Source organism: Myotis daubentonii, chromosome 3 (assembly GCF_963259705.1).
Source record: "Myotis daubentonii chromosome 3, mMyoDau2.1, whole genome shotgun sequence".
Classification (NCBI taxonomy): domain Eukaryota; kingdom Metazoa; phylum Chordata; class Mammalia; order Chiroptera; family Vespertilionidae; genus Myotis; species Myotis daubentonii.
In genome coordinates this window covers 164494048-164521171 of record NC_081842.1, presented here as the reverse complement: position 1 = coordinate 164521171, position 27124 = coordinate 164494048, and the positions used below count along the sequence as shown (strand labels likewise).

Genomic DNA, 27124 nt, shown 5'->3' with positions numbered 1-27124 from the left:
GTTGAGGAGCTCCCCCCTGTCACTCACAGAGTAGGGCCGATAGGGGAGTTGGGGCACTGCCCCCTGTTACACTCAGGGCAGGGCGGATCAGGGTTTAGGGACGCCGCCCTCTATAACCCACAGAGCAGGGCTGATTAGGGGGTTGGGGCGCCGCCACTGTCACACTCAGGGCAGGGCCGATGGAGAGGTTATGGCTCTGCCCCATCACACACAGAACAGGGCCCGTGGGGGGCGGGGGGGTTGGGGCGCTGCACCCTGTCACACACAGAGCCGCGGGGCGATCAGGGGGTTGAGACGCCACACCCTGTCACACACAGAGCCCCAGGGCGATCAGGGGGTTTGGGCGCTGCCCCCTGTTACGCTGATCCCAGTGCTGGAGGCCTTGCGGCTCCGCTGATCCCGGTGCTGGGAGGCATATTACCCTTTTACTATATAGGGTATAGGCCTGGTGCACGGGTGGGTGCCGGCTGGTTTGCCCTGAAGGGTGTCCTGGATCAGGGTTGGGGTCCCCACTGGGGTGCCTGGCCAGCCTGGGTGAGGGGATGATGGCTGTTTGCAGCTGGTCACACATCCTTCAGGGTGGGGGTCCCCACTGGGGTGCCTGGCCAGTCTGGGTGAGGGGCTGAGTGCTGTTTTCAGGCTGGAGGTGACTGAAGCTCCCAACCGCTCCTTTTTTTCTTTTCTTTTTTTTTATTCTGGGCCAGCTTTAGCTTTGAGGCTTGGCTCCAGCTCTTAGGCCTCTGATGCTGAAAGTAGGTTTCTGGCCTTTGCTTAGAATGTTGCGATCCTGCTGGCTGAAGCCCTGCGGTGGACTAAAGCAGGTTTCTGGGGTTTTGTTTAGCTTCTATATTTGTTACATAGTTGCTTAGAGTTGCAGCTCAGAGGCCTGCAGCGGCAGGCGGGGAACGTTGGAGTCCTCCATCACTGAAGCAAGCAAGCCTCATGTTAGTTTCAAGCTGCCTGGCTGCCGGCCGCCATCTTAGCTGGCAGTTAATTTGCATATCATCCTGATTAGCCAATGGGAAGGGTAGCGGTCGTACGCTAATTACCATGTTTCTCTTTTATTATATAGGATATATATATATATATATATATATATATATATATATATATATATATATATAAATATAAAATCTTGCATGATCCAATAATAAAGAAACAGTAGGACTCGGAATGCATGGAAGTGAAGAACATAGGCTTTGGAACTATACTTAGCTTATCAAGTTACTAGTTATGTGTTCTTAGACAAATTACTTATCCTCCTTAGTTTTCCTGTCTGTAAATGAAAATTATAATACTACTTCTGAGAATAGTTGTAAAGATTGATAATGGGTATACAGTGATATGGATTCCAGGAAGGAGAAAGAAGGAGACTTTTCAGGCAGAGATAAAGAACATGTTATTAAGCATAGAAGCAAAAAATAAAAATAAAAATTAGCATGGTATTCCCAGGGAACTGTAAGGAGTCCAAAGCCTTTGTAGTTCCTTTGCTTTGTAGCAGGGAATAAAACTGGAAAGATATACAGGAAGGAGTCAGATCATGAGGGCCTTAGGAACTTAACTGAGGAGATTGAACTTTATCCAGAAATCTGTAGGGAGCTGTTGAAATTTAAGCAAGAGAATGGCATGATTGGATTTAACTTTTCGATGGATGACTCTGGTTGATGTATGATTAGATGAAAGCCAGACCAGAAGCAAAATATCAGCCAGGAGGTTTCTGTAATAATTTAGATTAAAAATATTGGGAGCCTTTTTGGTGGTGATAAGAGAGAGGAGAAAATATAAACATACATCAAATATGCTGTATTCTGTATTTGGTACTTTCACATTTATTTTCCCATTTAATCCTTTTGATAATCTTATGAATTATGTTTAAGAAATCTGCTCTCTGAGGTGCAATCATTGTAATTACTATTGTTATTATTAACTAAAGGCCCTGTGCATGAAATTCATGCACAGGGAGAGGGAGGGGTGTGTGTCTCTCAGCCGGACCTGCACTCTCTCCAATCTGGGAGCCCTCGGTAGTTGGACATCCTACCAGCTGGACATCCCTCTCACAATCGGGGACCTCTGGCTCCTAACTGCTTACCTGCCTGCCCGCCTGCCCTAACCACTCTGCCTGCCTGCCTGATCCCCCTAACTGCCCTCCCCTGCCGGCCTGATCACCCCTATTAACTTTTTTTTTTAAATCTTACCCCCTTCACACACAATTGTTTTTTTTTTTTACTTTTTTTTTCTTTTAATTATTTTTACAGAGAGAAAGGGAGAGAGATAGAAAGTTAGAAACATCGATGAGAGAGAAACATCGATCAGCTGCCTCCTGCACACTCCCCACTGGGGATGTGCCCGCAACCCAGGTACATGCCCCTGACCGGAATCGAACCTGGGACCCTTCAGTCCGCAGGCCGACGCTCTATATCACTGAGCCAAACCAGTCTCGGCACACACAATTGTTTTTGACTTCCTTATTGGCTTCTCCCTCTCACACAATTTTTCTCTCTCCTTTATGTAACACTTTTTCCTACTGACTCATCATTTATAAACTTTTCTTTCTTCCTTATTTCCTACTTCTGTTCCATCATCCTTTTCCCCATCTTTCTTTTACCCTCCCTCCCTCCCCACATTCCTTCTTTCCTTTATCTTTACCCCTCCCCTACTTCCCCCTTTCCTTCCTTCCCACCTTAATGTTTTTCTTCACTTCCTCCCTCAGACCTGCTTTGCTCCATCTCCCATTTCTTCCTTCTTCCCATTCTTCTTTTAAGCTCTACTGACTCCCCTTTAAAACTTTTCTTCCCTGCCTCTTTCTCTCTCATCCTACTTTTCCCATATGTTCTTCTCTACTTACTTCCACTGTTTTAATATCTATCTATCTATCTATCTATCTATCTATCTATCTATCTATCTATCTACCTACCTACCTAATTATTCACTATCATTTATCTTTTTTCTTTTCTGACTCCTACTTTTAAAATCTGTCCCCAGTACACAACTATACTTGATTTTCATTATACCTTCTACAGTTCACTCATACATCCTCTTTCCTTCTTTAACTCTGCTCTCTCCTGACTCCTTTATAAAGTTCTTCCTTCCCTCCTTCCTATCTTAAAGTTTCCATTCCGGGGGGGGGGGGGAGGGTGTTAGCCCCCAGCCCAGGGCTCAGCCCCAGCCAGGTGTTTGCCACCCCCCCTGCCCCCCCTTCCCGGCCTCCCCACTGCCGTCTTGCTCCCATTCCCTGCCTGGGATGCCTGGCCCAGTGAGGGTGGCCAAGGCCCTCATGGCCCGGGCGCTGCTGCTGCCGGGAAGCAGGGGCTCCTCTGCCCAGAAGGCCTCAGACCATCCACCACTCCATCCTGGACCTGTGGGTGCCTCTGCACTGGGGGCCACAGCCCGCCCCCCCCCCCAAGGTCACCACCTCCTCCAGCGTGCAGCCCCACGTTTCCTTTCCTTTTCCATTCCTGCCGGGAGCCGGTCCATGCTTGCTGTTTCAAGGGACCTGGCATATATGGCATACTGTTCTTAATATGTTTGCTCACCTTCTTGGCACTATGTGTTTTAACCAAGGTCTCTGAGAAAGGTTGTTTTCCCCAGGTAGGGATTTTCCCCTGAAGTTAGGGAGGGAATAAAACCCCTCAACTAAGTGCCAGGCGGGTAATTAATCCCTTTAACTACGAACAATCATGCTTAAACTACATAATCTTTTCTCCCTGGAATGGAGATAAGAAACACCCTAACCTTTGTAATAGAGATTGATAGGATTGAATCAACTGGTATAAATACAGTTGTAACAAGACAGACTCACTCAGAACTCAGAACACAGAACTCATGAGACAGAATTCAGAAGACAGCAGAACACAGAACTAAGGACACAGGGCTTGGAAGACAGGACCAAGAGAGACAGAGCCTAGGCACAGAACCTACACAGAACGTTCTCTAGGGACAGAAGAACTTCGCCGGTGAGAGCATGCTGGAGGATCCTGGACAGGGACTGGCCTCGGAGCCTGGAGGCGGGGCCTGGCGAGAGAGCATGGCAGGGGATCCTGGACTGAACCTGACTGCAGAGGTTGGCAAGAGAGCCTGACTAGAACCTGGCTACTGAACCTGGCTAGAGGAACCTGGCTATGATGATCACCCGAAGGCTGCCTCCGTGTCATTCCTTCTTCGCCGACTCCGTCCACACCTTTGGGGACCCCTGGACCTGCTGGGGTTGGACCCCGGCACATTCCTGCATCTTTTTTTGTTCCCTTTCTGTATTTCTGTTTCTCCTCTTGCCTGTCTGCATGCAGACCTGCCTTCCTCTCCCTCTCCTTTCTTATCCCCTCCTGTCATATCCTAGCCTACCCTGGGCCTTGCAGCTGCCTGAGCAGAGGGCGGGGACGCAGCCTGCGGATCCAATCATGATGTGAAGCTGTAATGGATAATTTGCATATTTCTCTATTATTAGTATAGTAATAGTAGAAGTAGTATCCTGACTTTTGCCATCTTTTCCTACTACTTTTTATTTCTCGGAGGTGGATCCTATTCTCCATCTTTACCTTTGTTTTAAATCCTTAACTAATACTAGTATAGCTGTGTTTTTATTTACTCCCATTATTTCACCATTTTGTCTATGTAGAATTCTGTATACTTGATACTTTTCCCACTCAACTCTTTGTATGTTTTTATCTTCTTATGATTTCAGAATGCCTTTTATATGCCATTTCATAGTGAAGTAGTTGTATTAATCAGAATTGTTTTCAAAAGATGAACATTTTAGATGAGTTACCCTGATCACTTCTCAGGCAGAAATCATCTTATAAATGAATATTCAACTTTCAAAAGAAGTATTTTGCTTTCATTCTGATTGTGTGTATTTCTGTATACTTTTATTAACAGATATTTAAAAATATATTTTTCTATAATGATTTTATTAACTTTAGCTTTATAAGCATTTTCCTCAAATTTTCATACTTTGAATGTTCTTTATCATCTATTATTTAAAAATTTTATCACTTTTGTAACAAACCTTTCTAATGTACTTGAGTATACACTATTTTATTTAAACTTCCAAATAACTTTGGACAATAGGTAGCGCAAATATTCTATTTTATATATGAAAAAGACTGGGAGAATTTAAGTGCTGTCCAAGGTTATACAATAAATAACATAGCTGGGGCCATGTTTTCTAACTCCATATCCAGGGGTTTTTTCACCACATAATTCTTAGGTAGGCTAGTAAATAACCTGAGGTTATGGAAAGTACAAAATGTTAGTACTTATATTTTACAAAAATATTTCAGTTTATTTTTATCTTATATTTTACAGGATCATATGTTCCAGCAGAATATTCTTCCTTTAGAATTGCTGAACAGATTTTTACAAGAATCAGTACCGATGATGATATAGAAACAAATTCATCAACTTTTATGAAGGAAATGAAAGAGGTACCCAAACTAAACTTTTCTTATGTTAAAAAAATTGAATTCTGCTGCTAATAGTCAATGATCATGTAAGAAAGTATTCTTAAACTAAAACATGCAGATGTGCTTATACTACCCTGCAAGAGCCAGAGGGCAGTCAAAGACAACTTCCTAATTTCTGTCTTATGTGGAAATGGAAATTAATGTTTAATGATAAAATACAGTTTTTAAAAAAAAGCTAGTGTTATTGAATGATAAAAACATGCATTCATGTTTTGGTATGGGAGATATGAATTACTTGTTCAGGAACAATTTGCATAGTATCTATTCCTCTTAGGTTTAGTTTTAAAATAAAAGATCACTGTGTTTAAAAATCATCCTATATTCTGTGCTCTTATAGAATTTTCACTTCCTGTAAAAAAGTATGTATCATCACCTATTTCTTTTTTTTAACATTATTTTAGCCAACTTTTATTTATATCAAAGTGCTATCGTTGAATAGCATAAATCATCAAATATTGCTAAAAGTAATTTTTACAAAACAGCAGCCCCTTCTGTTCACCTTCCTACCCCCATTATCCACCAAGCAACCAACTTTAATTTTATTAGCTATTTTCTCAGATTTAACTTTTTTTAATGTCAAATTAAATCTTTATTTTTCAGATTATTACAGTTGTTCCTCTTTTTACCCCCATAGCTCCCCTCCACCTGGTCCCCCTCCCACCCTCCGCCCACCCCCCTCCCCACTGTCCTCCTTCATAGGTGCACGATTTTTGTCCATTCTCTTCCCGCATCCCCCACACCCCTTTCCCTCCCAAGAATAGTCACTCCACTCCCTTTCTATGCCCCTAATTCTATTATAATCACCAGTTTATTCTGTTCATCAGATTATTTATTCACTTGATTTTCAGATTCGCTTGTTGATAGATGTGTATTTGTTGTTCATAATTTGTATCTTTACCTTTTTCTTCTTCTTCCTCTTCTTAAAGGATACCTTTCAGCATTTCATATAATACTGGTTTGGTGGTGATGAACCCCTGTAGCTTTTCCTTATCTGTGAAGCTCTTTCTCTGACCTTCTATTCTGAATGATAGCTTTGCTGGGTAAAGTAATCTTGGTTGTAGGTTCTTGCTATTCATCACTTTGAATATTTCTTGCTACTCCCTTCTGGCCTGCAAGGTTTCTGTTGAGAAATCAGCTGAAAGTCGTATGGGTACTCCCTTGTAGGTAATTGACTGTTTTTCTCTTGCTGCTTTTAAGATTCTCTCTTTGTCTTTTGCTCTTGGCATTTTAATTATGATGTGTCTTGGTCTGGTCCTCTTTGGATTCCTCTTGTTTGGGGTTCTCTGCGCTTCCTGGACTTGTAAGTCTATTTCTTTCACCAGGTAGGGGAACTTTTCTGTCATTATTTCTTCAAATAGGTTTTCAATATCTTGCTCTCTCTCTTCTTTTGGCACCCCTATAATTCGGATGTTGGTACGCTTGAAGCTGTCCCAGAGGCTCCTTACACTATCTTCGTATTTTTGGATTCTTTTTTCATTTTGCTTTTCCGGTTGGGTGTTTTTTGCTTCTTCGTATTTCAAATCTTTGACTTGATTCTTGCGATCCTCTGGTCTGCTGTTGGGAGTCTGTATACTATTCTTTATTTCAGTCAGTGTATGCTTAATTTCTAGTTGGTCCTTTATCACAACGTCGAGGGTCTCACTAGATTTCTTGAGGGTCTCATTAAGTTTATCGGTGGTTTCTAGAAAATTCTTGAAAAACCTTAAAAGTGTGGTTTTGAACTCTATATCCAGCAGTTTGCTTTCCTCCATTTCTGTCATTTGTGTCCTGTTTCTTTGTCTCGGCATTTTTTATGCTTCACTGTGTCGGATAGAGTGGCTTTCTGTGCTAAGTGTCCTATAGGGCCCAGTGGCTCAGCCTCCCCAATTACCTGAGGTAGACACTCTTGGTGCACCCCCTTGTGTGCTTTGTGCACAGTCTTGTTGTAGTTAAGCCTTGATTGTTGTAGGTAATACTGGGAGGGATTGACCTCCAGGCCAAATGGCTGTGAGAATCAGCTGTTTCTGCAGTGGGAGAACTGGCTCCTGGATCTCTAAGGAGGTGCTAATCTAGCCTCTGCCTGAGGCTACTTAGCAGAAGCCAGCTGTGAAGCAATGCAAGTTGCCCTGGGGCCTTGGGCCAGCTGCAGTTTGTTAAATAATTTTCAGATTACAAAGGGCCGGGCCTTTCATATGCAAAAGCCTCAATGCATGGCTTGGGTGGGGGCGGGGTCCCAGGGGATCAACAGGGTGGAGCCAGCAGTTATGGCTGCTCTCAGTACTGCCCTCTGAGGCCCCGGCAATCGCTGTGAGCACCTCCGGGAGAAAGCTGCCCTCGAGTTCCGACCAATGCCAGTCAGTTTCTCCCGTATGAGTCTGGGTCCCCAGAGACTTGCCCGGAACTGGAGCTCAGAGCTTGAGACTCCCTCCCAATTGAAAAAGACAACCGGGTCCTCAGCCGCCAGCCCTCTCCGCATGCACCTCCACACCTTTGTATTTTACTTCCCCACCACACCTCCTCTGAGTCTTGGTATGCTTTTCTCTTTCCTTCTAGTTTTTGAATTTCCACTCAGCCAGCCTTCCTGTGGTTCTGGATTATGTTTGTTCCGTCTTTTTGTATTTGTTGTGGGAGTAGCAATTTCCGGTGTTTACCTATGCCGCCATCTTGGTTTCTCTCACCTACTTCTTATCTGAGAAAATCTCAAGTAGGCTTGAAGGGCTAAAGCAGTGGTTGTCAACCTTGGCTGCACATTAGAATCACCTGGGAATCTTTTTAAAATCCTGATTTCTGGGCCTCATCCTCCGGAAATTCTGTTTCTTTGTTACTAATGTTGTGGCCCCACCCCATAACAAAGAAACAGAATTTCCGGAAGATGAGGCCCAGAAATCAGGATTGTAAAAAGATTCCCAGGTGATTCTAATGCACAGCCAAGGTTGACAACCACTGGGCTAAAGGAATGCAGTATAGCTCTTGGCCTACTTTTAATAGTTAGGAATTATTTAATCACTATACAGTTGGCTAATTTTCTGTAGACAGATATAATTATTGAATATCTATGGGGTAATATAGCAATGTATTAGGTGCTCCAAGTTACATTTTTATTATTTATTTATTTATTTTTTAATGGAATACATCACTTCTTATTTATTTTTAAATATATTCTTATTGATTTCAGAGAGGAAGAGAGAGATAGAAACATCAATGATGAGAGCAAATCATTGATCGGCTGCTTCCTGCACACCCAACACTGGGAGTGGAGCCCACATCCTGGGCATGTACCCTGACCAGGATTCAAACTGTGACCTCCTGATTCATAGGTCAATGCTCAACTACTGAGCCTCACCAGCTGGGCTCAAGTTATATTTTTAAATAGTTCTAGCTCTCAAGAAGCTTAGTACTATAGCAAGGTAAAACAGCCATGAAGGTTACTATTGTGCTATTACATAACAAAGATGGTATTCTGTTTTTTGAGAAGGAAGTTAATAATCTTCAATGGAGAAGGAGCATATTTGTTAATTAAAGTCTTGATCTTTGTTGGGCATGAATTTAAATTAATTTGTTTAACCAGGAATCAATTGACTTGGATTGGATGCTTTTCCCCAAAATTTTCTTTCTATCTTTACAAGCTATAAAGAAGTTACAATTAGTTTGAGATATAGTTTTGAGTATTTTATGACAATTGATTAATCATTTGTGGAGAAGGAAATGACCATCTTTATGCTTTATTTAAACATTTAATTCATTGCTTTGCTTGTTCCACTGTATCTAAAATGTCAATATTTTTTAGATGCTGATTATTTATTCTTTTTGACACATATGCTTATGTCTGTGTACACATAAGCTATGCTATTGGAGTTATTGGTCATGAGATTTTTAGAACACAGTATGTTAGTTTCTGCTCAGTTGAATTTCTCTATAAAAATATATTTCAGATGAACAAATAGACTGAATTTTTTCTATGATAGTTATAACTGGTTATAATGAATAATATTAAAATTATGTTTTTCAGATGGCATATATTCTCCATAATGTTAATGACAAATCACTAATATTAATTGATGAACTTGGCAGAGGTACTAATACAGAAGAAGGTATTGGGATTTGTTATGCTGTTTGTGAATATCTGCTGAGCTTAAAGGTATTCTTCTCTATTTTAAGTATATTAGTTTTGAGCCCTTTTTTGATGTGTCCTTTACTTATCAGGATCGGATTTTACAGGCACCTATAAATAGCTCTTTAAACAATTTTAGATAATGAAAAGTACTATAGCATTTATATTTTTGTTTTTTTACTTCTGATGGAAGTAGGAATGGTTGGTACAATCAATAGTCATGATGTAGACAAGGAAAGGAGCAAATAAAAAACCACAAATAATGTTAAAACTAGTCACTTGCGAAACATGAATGCATTTCAGTAATTGTCTTCATGTGTAATAGCATTGACTGTGATGTCACAGCATGAAATAGAACCAGGCATTAGACGTCACTTTATGGAAAATCTATTTACCTGACAGTCCATTCCTTTAAAGAAAATGTTTTTTTTCCAAAAATCAATTATATAAAACAAGCTATGACTTTTGCTCTATTATTAAGTTAATTTGTGAAGTACCTTTTAGATCATCATTCAAATTATATTCAGATATGAAAAAACTTGAATATAAATATTTTTCCATTTCTAAAGTACCTCAAAAAAAATCCCTAAGATGGGAAGTCCATAATGATTTATTATACCTTAATATACCTTAAATGAGATTTCATAATGATTTATTATATAGAATGAGAAAAATATTATTTTATACTTAAAGTTATGTGATGAGTCAAAAGTAACATTGGATAACATATTGGTTCTAGGGTTTCTGGAATGGACTCTCTAATATGATTAATTAAGATACTCATGACTCTATTTCCAGGAGTAAAGAAAGCACTGTTAATCCTGGCAATAGAAATATGCAAAATATCACCATTGGATACTCTTAAACACTTACGAGAAGCAAGGAACTGGGTGACTGTATATATGATACCTACAAATATTTTTTGCAAACTAAGGAGTCTAATGAGATTGGCTGGTTGCTCCTAATGTTTTTGGACAAAATGGGGAAAGAAAAGGAGGCAATCAGGAATTGAAATGCCTGCATAAATCTCTATATACATGACCTGTAAGCTTCTATTTGTTTCCTTAAGGGGCATGTGCCTCTTACCTCCTGTCTTACACCTCAGGACTGAGATTCTGAAAATACAACCGAGATCTCATCCCGTAACTGGCTGAATTACAATGCAAGTTGAACTCTTAGCCATATGGTAGCAATTCTATTATTAAAGTGAGGGCATTGATTAGGAAGAAATGGGATCCTGAAAGTTGGAAGGGGGACATGTGGGAAGACTTTGATGAAGCTGGGAGCATTGAGGCTCTAAATTCTTTTTTAAAATATATTTTTATTGATTTCAGAAAGAGGAAGAGAGAAAGAGAGAGAGAGAGAGAGAGAGAGAGAGAGAGAGAGAGAGAAAACATCACTGATGAGAGAGAATCACAGATTGGCTGTCTCCTGCATGCCCCTACTGGGGATTGAATCCCGGCATGTGCCTGACTGGGAATTCATGGGTCGATGCTCAACCACTGACCACCACCAGCTGGGCTGAACCTCTAGATTCTGATGAGTCTTTTTTGCCAGTGGAAGATGCCTCTCTACCATAAGTGGGAGTAGCTTTGCCACCCCATCTGTGCGGATTTGCTCTGCTTTGCCTGGAGAAACCGTAATGGCCTCCCCTGACGCAGTTGTTGTGTAAGACAATGCTGATTTTCCTTAGGATCCATTTGTAGCAACCTTCATAATAGGATACAGGTCCTAGCAGGTCCCTAAGGGTAAAGTACAACTTATGGTTGATGAGGAGGGACACTATACTTCCAAAGAACTACTTGAGTTTTCTAATTTATACAGATAGAAATCTGGAAAACATGTGTGGAACTGGATATTAAGGATATGGTATAATGATAGAAAGAATATAAAGTTGGATCAGACTGAATTTATTAATAGGGACTTGCTAGGCAGAGTCCCTATTAATAAATGTTGCAACTTGGGATGTTTGGTTGGTTGATTGAAACATGAACCAAAAGGTCGCCCATGGTGAGTTGGAAGTGTTGGATTTGCCTTGTTTTAATGTAGAGCTCTTGATATAAGAAATGTCTAAACTTGTAGAGAATTTTTATAAGGGTTTATTTTAGCTAAACGGACATGTGCTGGGGAGAAAGATCTCAAATGCTCTGGGGAATAGCAGTTTTTAAGTTTCCTTTATGCATTTTAAATTAGGAGGGAACATAAAGAAGATTACATGAAGGTGGGGGAAAAAGCAAGGTGAGGTTGGATTACAGAATAGTTAAAATTATATGATTTCTTGAGGGTTAATACTCTGATATTTCAGGGGTATTTCTTTTTATATTTCAAAGGTGTGTTAACCTAGATGCACAGGAACAATTGACTGCTGGCTTAAAACCTTTTTACTAAAGGCAATATAGGCCAGAGGTCTGACTACCCATCAGGACCTGCCCAGTTAGGAATTTATGATCAGATGCCCTGTGTGGTTACTTTCCATCCATAGAATAAGTGTTTCAAAGGCTTAGGGAGATAAGAATGTTATTGTAGATTTATTATTTAAGGCCCACTCACCCACCCTAGACAGGGCCAAAAGACATATCTTTCACCATGACTGGGAGAAATAAATTTGTGAGGAGAGCCCCGACATCCTTGAAGAGCTCTGATAGCTTTTCTCTATAGGCCAGTCCTTGCAGTGGAAAGTGTAGTTATTGAATTGGGAATCCTAAATACAAGGAAGTAATTGGATCTCAGGGTTGCAGGAGCCAATTGGTAGCACTCAACCACCAAAGGTAAGGTTGGTGTGGCTACCAAAACAGACAGTAGAGTCAAAGCAGCAATCAGAGTAAGTCTTGACTTGGGAAGACCTGTGACATTGGCTGGTTGATCATGGTGTCTCTAGAGGTGAAAGAGTTAGGAAATTTATTAAATTCTTACTTAATCTGTATAAGCATAAAAGTTTTAGGTCAAGTGAACAAAGGTCTATCGAATTATAAAAACAGAGTCAGGTGATAAATGGAGTTTTAGCTCAGGTCTATCTCATACTGGGCCCAGTGGGTTCCCAGCCCATCCTGTGGTTAGAGGAGGTGCAGAGGTGAAAGATGCAAAGGTTTTGATTTCCACCACATCTCCATTACACTCACATATTTGGTCTGAGCAAAAGACAGATGGATCTTGGAGAATGATAATGAATTATCATAACCTTAACCATGTGGTGACTGTAATTGCAGCTGCTGTATCAGATGAGGTCTCACTGCTTGAGTAAATTAATGTATCCCCTGGTACCTGGGATGCAACTAATTGGTCTAGCCCAGTGGTTGGCAAACTGCGGCTCGCTCTTTGGCCCCTTGAGTGTGGCTTTTCCACAAAATACTGACTTCTGCGAATAGGCCACGAAGTTTCAATCACACTGTGCGTGCGTGCCCACACGTGGTATTTTGTGGAAGAGCCACACTCAAGGAGCCAAAGAGCCGCATGTGGCTCGCGAGCCGCAGTTTGCCGACCACGGGTCTAGCCAATGTTTTTTTCCTCTATATCTATCAATCAAGACCACCAGAAACAGATTGCTTTCAGCTGGCAATGTCAGCAATATACCTCCAACTTGAGGGGTATATCAGCTCTCTAACTCTATGTCATAATTTAGTTTGCAAGGACTTTGATCACTTTAACCTGCCACAAGATATTACACTGGTCCATTACATTGATTACATTATGATAATTGGATCTAGCAAGCAAGAAGTAGCAACTACTCTAGATTTATTGGTAAGACATCTGTGTGTCAGATGGGGGAAATAAATCTGACAAAAGTACAGGGGCCTTCTATCTCAGTGAAATTTCTGATCACTGCTTCTAGGGATCCAGTGTGTAGGGCATATGTTATGATATTCCCATGTTGAGGTGAAGTATAAGTTGTTACATCTGGCCCCTCCAACTCTTGTTATATCTTGCCACCACCTTCCATAGTTGATATCCATTTGCCAGTCAAATATTTTATCTTAATGTCTTAATATTGTAATTTTCCACTAATAACCTATTTAGTTGCTCACTGGTAATGTCTTAAACTTAATCAACTATTCAAATTTCTATCTGCTTTAGTAACTCTGGGTAAGAAACCATGTGCTGGTCATAAGTCACTTGAATTACCTCCATCAAAATCAACTTAGGGGAAAAAAAAGTTTCCTGGGGCCCCACATTACAGCTCCTGATTGAGAATTTCAGGGGGATAAGCACCAAGAATGTGCATCTTTAACAAGCTCCCCAGATGATTACTCAAGTTTGAGAATCATTGTCCTAAACAATTTTCTCAAAAACTTAAAAGCTTTGCCTGGCCAATGTAGCTCAGTTGTTGAATATCGATCTATGAACCAGGAGGTCACAGTTGGATTCCTGATCAGGGCATATGCCTGGGTTGCATATGCCCGGGTTCAGTTTCCAACGTGTGTGTGTGTGTGTGTGTGTGTGTGTGTGTGTGTGTGTGTGGCGGCCGGGGGTGGGGTGGGGGCATGAAGGACGCAGCCAATCAACGATTTTCTCTCATCATTGATGTTTCTATCTCTCCCTCTCCCTTCCTCTCTGAAATCAATAAAAATATATTTTTAAAAAACCACTTAAGCCCTAACCCGTTTGGCTCAGTGGATAGAGCATCAGCCTGTAGACTGAAGGGTCCCAGGTTCGATTCCGGTCAGGGGCATGTACCTTAGTTGCAGGCACATCCCCAGTAGGAGGTGTGCAGGAGGCAACTTATCGATGTTTCTCTCTCATCGATGTGTCTAATTCTCTATCCCTCTTTCTTCCTCTCTGTAAAAAAATCAATAAAAAAATATATTTTTTAAAAAAACAAAACACACTTAAAAGCTTTGCAATTTCAAATACCTAAGACTATCCACTGATTCCATTGTTCACAAACTATTTATATGGAGGGAAGATACTTTTAAAGTAGTTATTTTTTTTAAAAAAAGTTGAGGGAAATACTGATTTTGTTTATGGATTACTTCTCTAATAAATGATTACCGAAGTTAATAGCTTTATTTCTGATAAACTTTACCTTTTCAATATCTTTAGACTCTTCTTTTAGGATTTCATTTTTGGATTTGTTTTCTTTTCCATAATGTAACATAATTGTGTATGTATAAACATAATAAACATGTTATTCCTTGAATATAAATTTTTGAAACATTTAAAAATGAATTGACCATGTTAGACTTAAAGTTATTAGTTTCATTCTTACTTTTCTGCTAAGCTACTTGAAAAACAGAGCTAAATTTTATGTTAAAGTTGTTAAAATAGAATTTTCTTATTCATTCAAAAGTATTAAAATTCATTATTGTATATTCTAGGCATTCACACTGTTTGCCACACATTTCTTGGAATTATGCCATATAGATGCCATGTATCCTAATGTAGAAAACATGCATTTTGAAGTTCAACATGTAAAGAATACCTCAAGAAATAAAGAAGCAATTTTGTATACGTACAAACTCTCTAAAGGATTCACAGAAGAAAAAAATTATGGTAATACATAAAGAAAGTTTATCTATATACTGAAACTCTATATGTTCTTCTTCTCTCCTTTACTTGGCTGTCAATCTAAGTAACTTTCCCTCTCAATCTTTTGAGTGCTTATATGCTCTAAAACTGTTTTATATGTCAAACTTCTATTTTATATGTTCATTTTAAAACTTATATTAACCAGTAACTGTAGAATTATAACACATGAAGGCCTCAGAAGTATTAGTGTCTATCCTTAGGAAAATGTACTTTAGTTTATATTTGCAAGTTATATAATGAATTAAAAATTATGTGTTTCTTACACTCTTTCAGTAACAGGGTTCTTTTTCTGTATTCTTAAGAGTCTGGGAACTTGATAATTAAATCTAAAGTCTTAAAATGGGGTATATTACCAAAGCATATGATATTCATAAACTTGATTACATATTTTCCCTCTACATTATTTTTGACATGTGTGAAATCTCATGGATTCAGAGAATTTTCAATTGACCTATACATAAAACATTCCAAAAATTATTTTAGCTGTAAATGTGACCCTTGTAAGAGGGGAAAAAAGCATCTTTTTTTTTTTTTTTTTTTTTTTTACCATTTGAAATAGGAAATCAAATGGATAGCTTAATTTGTATCAGATGTTTAATCTTTATAAGCCTCAACTTTATTAAATGGGATAATTTTCCACATATGTGGACTTGTGAAGATTAAATGAATTATCAAATATGAACTAGTATAGTGCCTAGCAATTATTAACTTCTAAGCAAATATTATATGCTTCTATTGCCTCTAAAAAATAAATACAATAAATTTTTAGCATACAGTAGAAAGTATATATGGCATCCTATATAATAAAGAGCTAATATGCTAATTAGACTGGGCAGCAGAACAACTTTCCAGGATGACCTTCGACCAGTGGCAGGGGGAGGGGGGGAGGCATGAGGCAGCTGGACCGATGTGGTAGCCAGGGCTGCTGTGAGGGCCAAGGTGGCATCCGGGGCTGCGAGGGCTGAGACCCTTGCATGAATTTCTGTGCGTCAGGCCTCTAGTTTATACAGTTAAATTAAGGTCTGAGAGCATGAGACTACTAGTTGGTACTTTGAATTTGCATGAAGAGTAATCACCTACCATTCTATATTCTGAGAAATTCCTCTCTTATTGATCTGCTAGCTAGAGGAACATTCAGCTGTATGGTGATCTCTGTGACTAAACATTCTCTTCCCTTGTAAAACTTATATATACTTGGACCTTCTGTTACCAACTGAATTTGTAGCTGGTCAATGTTATTACTATTTTTCAATTTTCTAATTGCCTCTTTTCCTTTGATAACATGTTTTCCTATATCACAGAAATATCTTCAGAGATTTTATCCAATATGTCTTGTATATGTAATTAAATATAATAATATGGAAAGCTGAACTTTGGAAAACTTAATTTTGAGAATTGTCTAGTAGTTCAGAAATGTATATGAATGGAATTTTAAATATCTGAGAAAAGATTAATACTGGTTAAAAGAAACCTAATGTCACTAGCAAGAATAATATTGAAGCCCCATTGCTTATAATTTTAGGATTAAAAGCTGCAGAGGTGTCATCACTCCCACCATCAATTGTCTTGGATGCCAAAGAAATCACAACTCAAATTACCAGACAAATTTTGGTAAGAAACTTTTTAGCAGTAAGAATTGTTTTTCAAACTTAAGGATAGTTCTAGTGTATATGTTTATAATGGCCTTGGATTTAAGTATATAATAATTAAAATATTTAAAAGAATCCTCTTTACCTCTCAAAACATTTTGGGTTTTGTTCATTATAGTCTTTATTTTATTTTTAAAATTAAATCTTTATTGTTCAGATTAGTACAGTTGTTCCTTTTTTTCCCCCCATAGCTCCTCTCCACCCGGTTCCCACCCCACCGTCTGCCCTTATCCCCCTCCCCCACTGTCCTCATCCATAGGTGTACGATTTTTGTCCAGTCTCTTCCCGCACTCCCCACACCACTTTCCCCCCGAGAATAGTCAGTCCACTCCCTTTCAATGCCCCTGATTCTATTATATTCACCAGTTTATTCTGTTCATCAGATTATTTATTCACTTGATTGTTAGATTCACTTGTTGATAGATGTGTATTTGTTGTTCATAATTTGTATCTTTACCTTTTTCTTCTTCTTCCTCTTCTTAAAGGATACCTTTCAGCATTTCATATAATACTGGTTTGGTGGTGATGAACTCCTTTAGCTTTTTCTTATCTGTGAAGCTCTTTCTCTGACCTTCTATTCTGAATGATAGCTTTGTTGGGTAAAGTAATCTTGGTTGTAGGTTCTTGCTACTCATCACTTTGAATATTTCTTGCCACTCCCTTCTGGCCTGCAAGGTTTCTGTTGAGAAATCAGCTGAAAGTCGTATGGGTACTCCCTTGTAGGTAATTGACTATTTTTCTCTTGCTGCTTTTAAGATTCTCTCTTTGTCTTTTGCTCTTGGCATTTTAATTATGATGTGTCTTGGTCTGGTCCTCTTTGGATTCCTCTTGTTTGGGGTTCTCTGCGCTTCCTGGACTTGTAAGTCTATTTCTTTCACCAGGTAGGGGAAGTTTTCTGTCATTATTTCTTCAAATAGGTTTTTAATATCTTGCTCTCTCTCTTCTTCTGGCACCCCCATAATTCAGATGTTGGTACGCTTGAAGTTGTCCCAGAGGCTCCTTACACTATCCAGGCTAGAGGGAGAAACGCGCGCAGTATGAAGTAGAGCCTCAGAGAAAGACTGCCCCCCCAAAATCCGTGGCTGTTGGGATCAGTGTAGCCCTCGAATGTGGAAGGGGGTCCACAGGGTTGCTGGCAGAAGGGGATTCTAGATATTAACCCACAGCTGCATTGGACCCAGAAAGGCAGCCTGAAGTACTGTACCGGCTGTGCAGGGTGGCACCCAGAGTCATGCACAGAGCCAGAGTAGAGAGGCCTTTTATCCCAGGTTATTAAGACAGAAACATTGCCACCCAGGGGCTGTAGCAGAAATTGTAAACACAACTAAAAAAAGACTGAGAACCAAAGAGAGCGGAGAGATCCGCCTGCTTGAAAATAGGGTGTGGCTTACGACACCAGGGAACTTCAATACTGTGCTGACTACCTGCAAGGAAAAAGACGTGCCAAGCAGAATAGTGGAGGAAGTGAACCAGCCACCTTCACTACCTCACATTTTTATTTTTTATCTTTTACTTAAGAAACATATTTTTTTTCTCTCACTCGATTTTACCTTATTTTTATTATATTTTTATTTTTAACTGTTAGTATTAATACTATTATTTTACCCTTTTTAAAAAGTTTTATTTTATGTTATTTTTTCTTTATTTTATTTTATTTTATTTTATTTTACTTTATTTTATTTTAGGATTAGTGTTATGCATTCTATTTTGATTTTCCCTTTAGCATTATTTTACTCTATCTCAATTTTTCCTTTATGCCAACACTCTCTTTATCACTTTTCCCCTTTTTTTGTCCTGTTTCTCTTACCCTGTTCCTGCTTTAGTTTTCCTCTATCCTTTCTTTTAACTCCCTGTTAAAAATTGATCTTACTCACACATCTAGTCTCCTCTCCCCTGCTCCAAACCCCTACACACTTCTCTCTTCACTATCTAAATTCTTTTTCTTTTTTTTCCTTTCTCTTTCTTTCTGTCTTGTTGTTGTTTGTTTGATTATTGGTTAGTTTTTTTGTGTGATTTTTGCTTCTGGTTTTCCTTTCCTCACTTGTTCTCTTCTTCTACTAATAGCTTAACTATTTCCAATCACCAACTCAGGCCTATCTACTCTCTATCCTCCTTTTCCAATAGTAAACAAATACATAGATAGATAGATTAAATAAGGAGGAAAATTTTATATATATAAAAAATATATATATAAATTTTCTTTTATATATATATTTCAATATATATATGTTTTTTCTTTTCCTGTATTTAATTTTTAACTCTTCTTCTTATACAGCCATTCTCTTTCTAACTCCTCTATACTGAATTGTGAGTATTTCCCCATTCAATCAATTTACCTCCTGGAAATAAGCTCTTCCTCCTCAGATTCATCTGGGTGTTTGTTGTTTGCATTTTTTGGATTAGTTGTTTTATTGGCATTTTCCCTCATATACATATTTTTTCCCTTTTTTTTTCTCTTTTCTCTTACATTTTTTCTTTTTCTCAATATCATTTTTGCACTCATCTCTATTCCCTAATTCTCTTTTCTCTGGTGGTCACCTTTATTTAGGGGTATTAGTATTGTGAAAACATTTGTGTTTGGTGCCCTGTGCGTTGTGTCTCATTGTGTTGTATTTTGTGCCTTTAAGTCAATGCAGGAGAGAGAGAGCTACATAACCAGAAACCCTGAGAGGAGCGATCATAGGGGGGACAAAAATACAGCCCACATAAGAAAGAAAAGGAGGCATCACCAGAAAAGGAAGTAAGTGAAATGGAGGCAAGCAATATGTCAGAGAAAGAATTCAGAGAAATGGTCAAAAGGTCGCTGAAAAGGATGGAAGACAAATTAAACAATATATGTAAAAACCAAGAGGAAATGAAGAAGAACCAAGAAGAAATGAAAAATGACATTACTGCAATAAAGAATTCAATAGAAAGCATCAACAGTAGACTAGAAGAAGCAGAGGACTGCATCAGTGAGCCAGAAGGCAAGGTAGGAAAAAATACCCAAGCAGAGCAGCATCTAGAAAAAAAACTTAAAAAACAGGAGGAGAGCCTAAGGGAACTTTGAGCCAACATGCACCAAAACAACATTTGCATAATAGGGGTGCCAGAAGGAGAGGAAATTGAACAAGGTATAGAAAATCTGTTTGAAAAAATAATGACAGAAAACTTCCCTGATATCTGGAAACAAAAACTCACACAAGTCCAAGAAGCTCACAGAGTCCCAAACAAGATGAACCCCAAAAGATCAACTTCAAGAAACATTATAATTAAATTGGCAAATACCAACAACAAAGTAAGAATCTTAAAGGCTGCCAGAGAGAGACAGAAAGTTACCTACAAAGGATCTCCTATCAGTCTATCGACTGACTTCTCAACACAAACACGTCAGGCCGGAGGGAATGGAATGAAATATACAAAGTCATGCAAAGGAATGATCTGAATCCAAGAATGTCATACCAAGCAAGGCTATCAATCAAAATTGAGGGTGAAATCAGGAGCGTCATAGATTAAAAAGGACTAAGGGAGTTTATTACCACCAAACTATCAATGCAAGAAATGCTAAAGGGCCCTAACTGGTTTGGCTCAGTGGATAGAGTGTCAGCCTGCAGACTCAAGGGTCCCAGGTTCGATTCTGGTCAAGGGCGTGTACCTTGGTTGTGGGCACATCGCCAGTAGGGAGTGTGCTGGAGGCAGCTGATGGATGTTTCTCTCTCATCAATGTTTCTAACTCTTTATCCCTCTCCCTTCCTCTCTGTAAAAAAATCAATAAAATATATTTAAAAAAAAAAGGAATGCTAAAGGGTCAGCTGTAAAACGAACAAATAGGAAGGGGAGAAGGAACACAGGCATAAAGAATAAAAATGGCGACAAACAAGTACCTATCAATAAGAACTTTAAATGTAAATGGGTTAAATGCCCCAATAAAAAGACATAGGGTAGCTGAGTGGATAAGAAACCATGATCCATATATCTGCTGTCTACAGGAAACCCACCTCAGAACAAAGGACTCACACAGACTGATAGTGAAGGGATGGAAAAAGGTTTTTAAAGTGAATGGAAATGGAAAAAAGCTGGGGTAGTATTTCTTATATCCGACAGATTAGACCTCAAAGTGAAGGCCATAACAAGAAATAAGGAAGGCCACTTCATAATACGAAAGGGAGTAATTCAACAAGAAGATACAACTCTGATAAACATATATGCACCCAATACAGGAGCACCCAAATACACAAAAAAACTTCTGGAGGATATCAAGGGAGAGATTCACAGCAATATGGTCATAGTAAGGGACTTTAATACCTCACTAACACCACTGGAAAAATCATCTAAACAAAAAATTAGCAGAGAAACATCAATCCTAAATGACTCACTAGATCAGATGGAATTAATTGACATCTTCAGAACATTCCACCCCAAAGCCACAGAATATGCATTCTTCTCAAGTGCACATGGGTCATTTTCAAAGATAGACCACATATTGGGGAACAGGCAAAGTCTCTTCAAATTCAAGAAGATAGAAATCATATCAAGCATCTTCTCAGATCACAATGGCATAAAACTAAATATCAACTGTAATAAAAACAATAAAAAAAATCAAACACCTGGAGGCTGAGTAGCATGCTTTAAAACAATGATTGGGTTACCAAAGAGATCAAAGAAGAAATAAAAAGCATCATGGCAACAAATGACAATGAAAGCACAACAATCCAAAATCTATGGTTCACAGTGAAAGCAGTCTTCAGAGAGAAGTTCATAGCTGTACAGACCTACCTCAAAAGACAAGAAACAATGGCAATAAATTATCTAACCCTACAACTCAAAGAGTTAGAAAAAGAGCAACAAGAAAAGCCCAGCGTAAGCAGAAGGAAGGAAATAATAAAGATCAGTGCTTACTACCCCAGCCTTACACAATATTACTTAACTATATAACCTACATTTCTGGATATTTGTCATTTTGTTGTTCTGACCTGATTGTATAACTAACTTCCTTCCCTCCTTCCTTCCTGCCTTTCTCTCTCTCTCTCTCTCTCTCTCTCTCTCTCTCTCTCTCTCTCTCTCTTTCTCTCTCTCTCTTATTTATAAATATTTTAAAGTTAAATTTATTGATTTATTGGGTTGACATTGGGTAATAAGATTATATAACTGTACCATGCTTTTAATGTGTCTTCTCTAGGTGTTTCCTTTGTCCAGAATATCCTTCCTTCTAAGCTTTTCTTGTCTATCAAGATTGATTCCAAATACCCTATCATATTCACACTTTTCTTTATCTGAGCTCTTCTTCGTTTGAGCATTTTGTATTCTCTAATGGGACTCATCATAATTACATCATTAGTTGCTTATAAATATGTCTTTTACATTATAAGACTGATCTTGAGTTCATTATCATATCAGGTAGACATTTTTGTATCTCCTATACGTGTACTAGTAAATACAAGGTATGGGGCTCAGAATATAGATAACAATGGATATTCAATAACTATTTGTTATTTAAATAATAAACTGATAGTTGATCAATGTATTAAATAGGCACATGGGTAAATATATGATAATCTTATTCTACTCACAAAATCATATTTATTTTTCCTATAGTGAAAGTAGAATATCTGGAATTGCTTGCTATTAGGAAAGAGTTGAGGGATTTTATTTCCCTTAGTAAAAAGAAACTCACTAAGACTTTGCATACACAGTTAACATTGAAAATGCTGGCTCCCCTATCTAGGTCAGGCAAGAAGTGAATGAAGAATTTTCTAGCTGTACCTCCAACCCTGAAGTATTATTCAAGGACTGAATATATAAAGATCTTACAAAGAATTCGAAAATTGCCATTATAAACATTACTTCTTGGGTATCCTTAAGTAGTTTGTTGAAATTCAAGGCATAATTTTAAGTAGCTAATTATGTTGCTTATTTTTAAATTGTAATTTGCCTTTCAGGCAGTATTTTCTCTTAGGCTCTAGCAGTTTCTATGTATGAACTCTCTTGAGGGACAAGCAGTTTATTGATGACCCATTCTTTCCACCAGCTTATCTGTTGGGGGATTAATATAGGAGATAGCAGAGTGGTACTCTTGGGTGACAATTAAAATTATGAATACTGAATAGCAATGAGCAGTGCTCTTTTTCCATACCTTTTTAATGAGAAAGTGTTTGTAGAGCATAACTCTGGTGGATTTTCTATTGCTTTCTGGTATTGTGTTGAGATAGTTGACCTACTTAGCAGATTTTTCTTTTAATTGAAAAGTGATTTTCAAGGTTATAAGAATCTGTCATAAAGTTGTAAATACTCTTGAGAACTTTTATTCTCCAAAATAATATATCTTTATTTCTTCTCATATATTCTTGGAATATATGGAATTGATTGGATGGAATTGATTTAGATGAAGGGATTTGCTAACCCATAAATTCTATATTTCTATTAAAAGATATAGAGAATTACTAAAATTTTAATATTAGAATCATGGTAGTCATATTTTAAATTATATATATATGTATTTTTTCAATGATAGCAATATCAAAGAAGTACTCCTGAGATGGAGAGACAGAGAGCGGTGTACCATCTAGCTACTAGGCTAGTTCAAACTGCTCGAAACTCTCGGTTGGATCCAGACAGTTTACGAACATATTTGAGTAATCTCAAAAAGAAGTACGAAGCAGAGTTTCCCAAGGCTGAGCAAGTTTCAGGAAGGACTGAAGAAGAATAACAATTCACATCTTATAGAATTCATTTTTCCCAAGAGCAAAAGAAGATATTTTTATAATTTTATATTTTAGTTGACAATTACTTTATATTAACCTTAGAATTATAATTCTCTATGTATTCTGTTTAAGAAAATATTTGTTATTTTTAGCTAACAATGCGAACAATTTAAAGGATTGATTTTTAGGGGGAAAAAGTATGAGATGATACTTTTTTTTCATTTATGAAAACTTACATTATTATTTTAAGTTTATTGGTAAAGTTATGGTTTAAGATGGTATTATAAATATCTTAGTTTAAAAAAACAAGTTTCTTTTTATGTCTGGAAACTTGAGTTTTTTACACTCTACTCTAAAACAATAATACCTTATGTCTCAATAAATTTTTACTAAGTATCCAAAATTCTAACACTGGATGCTTCTGAAATTAGTTAGGATGATATTGGGAATTTTAAAGTATTCTTTTTGATATTCAGTATAGTTTATATTTGTGAAAATAAACACATAGGTCTGTGTAATGCATGGAGTGTTTCCCAATAGCCAGGTGTGCCATTTTGTACTCACCAACCTCTCTTCTTTTTTATATTTTCATTTTTGGCCAGTTTAGGTGAGTTAACCAAGGCTGCAGAAAAGTAATATCAATTTTTTTTAAATATTTTATTGATTTTTTACAGAGAGGAAGGGAGAGGGATCAAGTGTTAGAAACATCGATGAGAGAGAAGCATTGATCAGCTGCCTCCAGCACACCTCCTACTAGGGATGTGCCCGCAACCTAGGTACACACCTTTGACTGGAATCGAACCTAGGACCTTTCAGTCCGCAGGCCAACGCTCTATCCACTGAGCCAAACCAGTTAGAATATAATATAAATTTCTTTACCTCATTTCTTGCTTCACAGAAAACATTTTATAGAACTATTCTTCCATAGGCATGTGACTTACACCACCATTTTAGAATTTACCCACAGGTCATTGTTGTTTCATAAATGGACAAAATAAAATGGAAGACCGTCAGTTGTTCAGTAACTGTAAAGAGCTGCTGTCTTCTCAAAAACCTTATTTTTACAGTTCCATCACAGTAAATGACTTATTTATATAATCTCAGCCCATAATCTCAGCTCAGAAGCCTAAGATAGAGAAGTTATTTTTTTCCTGGACAATTAAGTTTCTGGAACTCAGGGTATACATTCAGTCATCTTCAGAATTAATAGTAATTTGGCCAAAAAAATTATTCAGACTGGTTAGGGCCCTATTTTTGTTGGCATACACATAATTTGCCTTATAAATTTATTATTAATATGTTTGACTTTATTAAACTTTTTCAGCATTCTAAGTACATATTAGTAACAAGCTATATTGAAAAAGTTATAATTCAAATTACACACATACTGTTGGAAGAGTAAATGTTGAGTTAGTGTTAGTATTTACATTTGGTATCCTATATAATAAAAGCTTAATATGCAAATTGACTGAATTGTGGAATGACCAGTGGAACGACTGGTGACTATGATGCTCACTGACCACCAGGGGGCATTCGCTGAATGCAGAAGCTGCCCCCAGCCCACAGGCCCTGGCCAACCAAGGCAGGTGCCAGCAAGGACCCCCCGATCGCCCCCCTGGTCACCCCACAGATCGGCCTTGATTGCTGGCCTGGCCTAGGGACCCTACCCATGCAGGAATTTCGTGCACCAGGTCTCTAGTTTAATATTCCTGCACTTGGGGGGTGGGGGTCTCTCAGCCCAGCCTGTGCCCTCTCGTAGTCCAGGAGCTCGCTGGAGATGTCCGACTGACAGCTTAGGCCTGCTCCCCAGCTCAGGGCTTCTGGCTGAAAAGCGCTTCCCCTATGGGAGTGCACTGACCACCAGGGGGCAACTCCTGCATTGAGCGTCTGCCCCCTGGTGGTCAGTGCACGTCATAATGACCAGTTATTCCACTGTTCAGTCGATTTGCATATTAGCCTTTTTTAAAAAATATATATTTTATTGATTTTTTACAGAGAAGAAGGGAGAGGGACAGAGAGTTAGAAACATCGATGAGAGAGAACCATCGATCAGCTGCCTCCTGCACAACCCCCACTGGGGATGTGCCCACAACCAAGGCACATAGCCCTGATGGGAATCGAACTCGGGACCCTTGAGTCCGCAGGCCAACGCTCTATCCACTGAGCCAAAATGGTCAGGGCTTAGCCTTCTATTATATAGGATATTCTCTTATACTACTTATATTCCCCATTGTCCTGTTTTAGGAAGAGAGTACCACAGTATTTGAATTTGACTACTAGCTATATTTTAATTCATGGCCTTTGAAATGAAAAATATTTTATGCAATAATTCCTAAAATCAGTTAGATAATTTAAGCTTGTGGCAAATTTCTAGGAGGCACTGGGGAGGAAGAGGGCATGCATATTGTTTGGGAGGATAGGGAAGAAAAGGGAGGAAGCAATAAAAGGCAGAGGGGAGCAGGCATAGCAGAGAAACAGGCATTTAGAGACAGGTGCAAAGTATTAAATATACTGAATATCATTTCCTTAATTGTATTAGTTTTCCTTTAGATTTAATCCTAATATTAGATTCAACCAGACTTTTAAGAAATTTTTCATCATTTAGAGCTTTTGATGTGCAGCTGATTAATTTCATTTTAGATTTGGAATTCTGAAAAAATTTGTATCTTCTTAAAATTAAATTACTTTTTTAATCTTTTCGTGTGTATCAGAAACATAAAAAAAGCAAAGTACACGAAGATATAATTATTATGTCATGGTACTATAGAAAGAGGTGAATACTAGGAAGACAAGCCATTAAAAAAAAAATTTAAGGTCTATTTGCTCTCCTCTTTAGGCCTCTTCACCTTTGCCTTTCTCTAAAATTATAAATCATTATCTCATAATCCAGCTTTTTAAGATAAATGTCCATAATGTTGTAGCAAATTCCTTTAATTTCCATTTCAAAGGCATTCTTTTAGTATGTTCCACTTCTCTCCTCACACGAAGTCATATTTTTTTAAGGCTAGGGGTAAGATATGTGGGAGGGGAGGGAAAGGGCAGCTTATGCTTATGCTTAGGAAGCAATGCATTTGTTTATTTTAAAATTTACATACTGTAAAATTAATTTATGATATACAGTTTTGGTTAAATGGTACACATTTATGGATTCTTGGAACCACTACCACAACCAGGATAAAGAACAGTTCCATCACCCCCAAATGACTCCCTTAGTATTATCCCTTCATAGTCAATTCCTTCCCTGACCCCTATTACAGGGAATGATTAAGTAATCCTTCCCTATATGTTTTTTCCCGGAATGTCCAACAAATGGAATCATATAGCATGTAACCTTTGAGACTGGCTTATTTTACTCAGCATAATGTGTTTTAGAATGTATCCTTGTGCCTTTTTATTGCTGATTAGTATTTCATTGTATCACCACAGTTTATCAATTCACTCTTTGAAGGACATTTGGGGTTTCTAGTTTTTTGTAATTATGAATAAAACTGTTACAGACATGCATGTACAGATGTTTGTGTGAGTGTTGTTTTAATTTATCTCAGTTAAATAGTAAAATAGGTCCAGCATGTTATAAGTATATATTTAACTTCATAAAAAGCAGCTAAATTATTTTCCAGAGTGGCTTTACTATTTTGTATTATGATCAGCCATGTAGAGAGAGTTCCAGTTATCCCACATGTTCTCTAGTACTAGGTATAGTCAGTTTTTTAAAGATTTAAT

At 38.2% G+C, this 27124-nt stretch overlaps 1 protein-coding gene across 1 annotated transcript in view; it reads left to right on the top strand.

Annotated features, from left to right (window-relative positions):
• The window catches only part of MSH4 (mutS homolog 4), a 77657-nt gene extending 54251 nt beyond the window's left edge, over positions 1–23406 (top strand). Inside the window, exons 16-20 of the mRNA XM_059691676.1 lie at positions 5302–5420; positions 9448–9576; positions 14862–15036; positions 16595–16683; positions 23212–23406. Coding sequence (XP_059547659.1) covers positions 5302–5420; positions 9448–9576; positions 14862–15036; positions 16595–16683; positions 23212–23406 — 707 coding nt within the window. The remainder of the gene's footprint in view (positions 1–5301; positions 5421–9447; positions 9577–14861; positions 15037–16594; positions 16684–23211) is intronic.
• The last annotated feature ends 3718 nt before the right edge of the window (positions 23407–27124 follow it).